General features: G+C 47.6%; 1 protein-coding gene across 1 annotated transcript; it reads left to right on the top strand.

The window, feature by feature from the left end:
* The first annotated feature begins 579 nt into the window (after window positions 1-579).
* On the top strand, window positions 580-1,639 carry NPBWR1 (neuropeptides B and W receptor 1). The gene has a single exon (XM_085313520.1). It carries the CDS (start codon window positions 598-600, stop codon window positions 1,591-1,593), a length of 996 nt encoding a protein of 331 aa, XP_085169646.1. The 5' UTR covers window positions 580-597; the 3' UTR covers window positions 1,594-1,639.
* Window positions 1,640-4,493: the final 2,854 nt, after the last annotated feature.

The following is a 4,493-nucleotide window of genomic DNA, read 5'->3' as shown; positions in this document are numbered from 1 at the left end:
GCGCGCCCGCACCCCGCACCCCGCACCCCGCACCCCGCGGCCGGGGCGGCGGACGCGGCTCGGCACCGGGGCGCAGCACCGCGCTGCCGCAGCCAGACGGGGCTGCCGGTGCCAGAGCGAAACGCTTCCCAGCGCCGCGCCGCGGCGGGGGCTGCGTCTGGAGCCACCCTCTGCAGGGTGCTGTTATCCGCGTAGCCGTCGGGATGGGCATGTATTTAACTGCCAGGCGTATGTAGGATTCAGGGAAAGAAGCGGCACCGGCACCGCCTGCCTCCACGGGACTCGCCGCGCCGCTCCGCGCCGCTCCGCCGCCGCCGCCGCGAAAGGTCAGTCCGCCCCTGCGCGCCCCCCAAGCGCTCCGCCCGCGCCAGCCCCGCGGCGGGCTGCGGCTCCCGCGGCCCCCGAGGGCCCCGCTCTAGCTGCCGCCCCCCGCCCCGGCCCCCGCCCCGGCCGGGGCTGCGAGGAGGCAGGCGGCCGGCGGGACGCCACCGAGGAGGCTGTGGCGCCGTGACCGGACGCGTCTGAGGACGCAGGCTGGAGAAGAGCCGTGTTCCGCCTCTAGCCCCCATTGCTGGCCTGGCAGCARCCTCCAGGGCCATGGAGAACCTCTCCTTCCCTGAGCTCAATTCCTCGTGTCTGTCTGGACCTGGGGGCTGCGCAGCAAGAGGGGACGGGGGACTGAATACSTCTGCTCCCCTGCTGATCCCCAGCTTCTACATCACGGTGCCCGTCATCTACTCCTTCATCTGTGCTGTGGGGTTGACGGGCAACACTGCTGTCATCTATGTAATCCTCAAAGCCCCGAAGATGAAGACGGTTACCAACATCTTCATCCTCAACCTGGCCATAGCTGACGAGCTCTTCATCTTGGTGTTACCCATCAACATTGCTGACTACCTGCTCCTACAGTGGCCCTTTGGCGAGTTCATGTGCAAGCTTATCATCTCCATAGACCAATACAACACCTTCTCCAGCATCTACTTCCTCACTGTTATGAGCATTGACCGCTATCTCGTGGTGGTGGCCACTACCAAGTCCAAGAAGATGTCCTACCGAACCTACCGAGCAGCCAAGATAGTCAGCCTCTGTGTCTGGTCCTTCGTCACTGTCATCATCCTGCCCTTCACCATCTTTGCTAAGATACACAAGGAACAGGGGCGCTCCCAGTGTGTCTTTGTGTTCCCCTACCCTGAGAGCGTGTGGTGGAAAGGCAGTAGGATCTACACACTCATTTTAGGTTTTGCCATCCCAGTGTCCACCATCTGTATCCTTTACACCTCCATTCTGTACAGGTTGAGACATATGCACCTCCATAGCAATGCAAAAGCCCTGGACAAAGCCAAAAAAAAAGTGACCCTGATGGTAGCTGTCATCTTGGCTGTATGTCTGTTCTGCTGGACGCCCTATCACCTTAGTACAGTGGTGGCCCTCACCACAGACATCCCACAAACTCCACTGGTTATTGGGATTTCCTACTTCATCACTATCTTAAGTTATGCCAACAGCTGCTTCAACCCTTTCCTATATGCCTTTCTGGATGACAGTTTCCGGAAGAACTTTTGCAAACTGATAGACTGCAGAACCACTTCATAGAGCCCATCCTCTGTCCCCTCCTGTACGACTGCTGTCACTATCATCTCTTACCGGCTGACCCCAACCCTGGGAGTGCTTTTGCTCCAGTCTCCTTGTGATGGCCACAGAGCTGTTGCAGTTCAAGGACACAAACTGAGAACAGATGGGGCCTTCCCAACTTTCCTGTGCCCATTTCCTCAGCAATCCTCTCCATCCTTTTCCCTGATTTTTTTTCCTTTCTTCACTCTGACATGCTTTCTGTCTTATGGTTGCAGCATGCAGAGCTGCAGCAGGTACCTTCCACATTTGTTGAACTCCAGCCATGTGACTGTCTATATTACTGGAGATTTGGAAAGCCAAATAAAGATATGTTACTGAAAGTCTTGCCTCAGTCTTCYTGCTCTGTGTCCAAAGGACGTGCTCACCAAATATTCAGCAATATTGAAAAAGGCACATTTCCAAGGGATTAGGAATAAATCAAYGCATTGTGTTCATTTCCTTTCACAGGGGACTGACCTAGGTAACCAAAATCCCTGTGAACTAGCAAGAAAGACCTCACTCTGGCTTTAGGGAAGAAAGAATAAGCTCTCATTAGTGAATAAAATAAATAGAAGTGTGTTAGGAACCACTTGCTATGGAAAGTTGCACAGCAGTGTACTTTGTAGCATAAAATTCTCAAGTTTTGTTTGCACTAGAAAGTGGAATCAGAAGATATTTCTCATACAAGCTAGCCTCTGAGAGTTTGGAAGGGATCTGTTGAAACACAAAGGGGAGGATTCTGACTTCTTCCCTAGAAATCAGAAATAACATACGTAGCTGTTAGCTTACTTTTAAGTCTCTCACACATTTGTGTTCTACTTGCTGGTATTAGTAAGCTTTCTCTTAAGGAAGACAAAGGAAATTTTTTAAAAAATAGGAGCTTCATTTATATTTGAGGGGAGAAAGGATCAAAAATTTCACTATAATTCACATATCTAAACAATATGAGAGGGAGCCTTTTCCTGGTCTCCCCKCTTTTAGCCCTCTGTGGAGAACTGAAAAACTTGCAAGACTGTGAAAATGCATGCAGTCACTTAATGTTTCTAATCTGAGTGGTCTTCCTTGTTCTAGCTAGTTGGCACTTCAGCAGCTGTGGTCATGTGCCTTTAAGACTGTACTGCCAGCTATTCAAGTTGTTTCATCCATGAATTACAGGATTTTTGACTTCCAGTGAAAGTACTCAGCTAATCATCTTGCCTAAGACTAAAAATATTTAGATATCCATAGAACCTGCTTATAAGTAAAAGTGACACATGGAGGTCTGGTCTTTTCGTTTTTGTGATTAATGACACAAACTCTTGCTCTTACAAAGAAAATGTAAGTAATCTTCCAAAGCAGAYGTCTGTGAAAACATACTGAGACAGATGCTCTGGAAGTGGAATATACAGGCTTGTTTGTATATAMACCATATTCTCTCTTTTCTTATAAGCATAGTAGCTAAGTTGAAGAAAGAAGGGAAAATTCTATAAAGATGTCTGTTCTTGGAAAGTGTAATAGCACTAATTCGGTTAAATCAAAAAGTGTGACACTAATATATGGGAGTATTCTGTGTGCATTGTTTTCGTGTGCTGCATTTAGACCTAAACCTCTGAAATGCAGTAAGGCGCATGATGTTGGCAGACACTAAATTAATGTAACACRTATTTTTGATACATGTTTCTGCTTCCACTGAGTGCACTGAGGCAAGCAAAGACAGTAAAACAAGGCATTTCCACTCACACCAAAAGGGAAGCTGGTTTTCAGGAGGCACACAAGGATTCATGTGACACATGCTCAGGTTTGCAGGTGCCCCCTGAGAGTCCTTGTACCCGGTCCCTTCCCACTGTTGCAGGCTGAATTTCTGCCTAGACATGTGGAAAGTCTTTTACCAGCTGCTGCGGAAGACACCTCAGATAAAAATTTGCATGTTCTCAGTGACAAACCACAGTGCATTGTAATTCCATAAAACTGGGCTGATGGTTAAATCATTTCTCCTTACGAGCCACTAATGTTCTCTGAGACAGTGCTAATTTCAACAGCCGTTCTAGCTGTAAAGGAAATGGAAGGATTCCTTTGGGGGACAAAGGAATATTTTTAAGAGYCTAATTCTGCTTCATTAAAGCCAGTGGGAAGTATGTGATTGATTTCCATTAGGCACAGAAGCTGGCCTTTGAAAAAGCAAGGCCAGAAGGTGTTGCATACCCATTTCTACACTATGTGCAAAAGCATGCTACAGGAACTGGTATCTCTCACTTCATCTTTCTGCCTGAAAATAAAAGGAAATAATCTTTCCAACCAGCTGCCTGTGGTTTCAGCTAAGCTTGCAATTTGTGATGATGCTTCTCCTTAGTCAATCACTTGCTGTGCAAAAAATCTGTGTGTCTCAGCACACATCTGTCATATGCACTTTCCACCGTGTCACTATGTATGTGGCAGGGACTAAAAAGAAAAGAAGTAGCAAAGATTGTCWTCTTTTAGGCTGCTGGTTTATATATGCAGCAGCTTTCTTTTGTATCCTTAAACCACCAYCATGTCCACAACAACATTATTTGTATGAAGGCAGGAGACAGTTTTAAAAGTAAGCTGCATAATTCACAGAAAAGACATTTTCAGGATAGCTGTTCTGTCACTGGTCACTGATCCTTCTCTGAAGCYTGAAGAATGCAAGTGAAATATGATATTCTGTAAACACAATCACCTTAAAGTGGCATAGATTTGACCATTGCTTCTGATATCAACCACCTGAAAATTTTGATCCAGCTGCTCTGCAATCACATTTGTCTTATTCTCTGTGGAGGCTTCTATTTACCCCCAAAATGTGATTGATGTCACATGTCACATGATGTTGACAGGCATCCTGTGAAGCCYTGCCTGTGCCTATACATCAAATGCATCTCTGAGGA

Source organism: Rhea americana, unplaced genomic scaffold (genome assembly GCF_003343005.1).
Source record: "Rhea americana isolate MKP2758 unplaced genomic scaffold, rheAme1 scaffold_39, whole genome shotgun sequence".
Classification (NCBI taxonomy): Eukaryota; Metazoa; Chordata; class Aves; order Rheiformes; family Rheidae; genus Rhea; species Rhea americana.
Note: the sequence above shows the minus strand (reverse complement) of the source record. Positions and strands in the feature narration are given on the sequence as shown.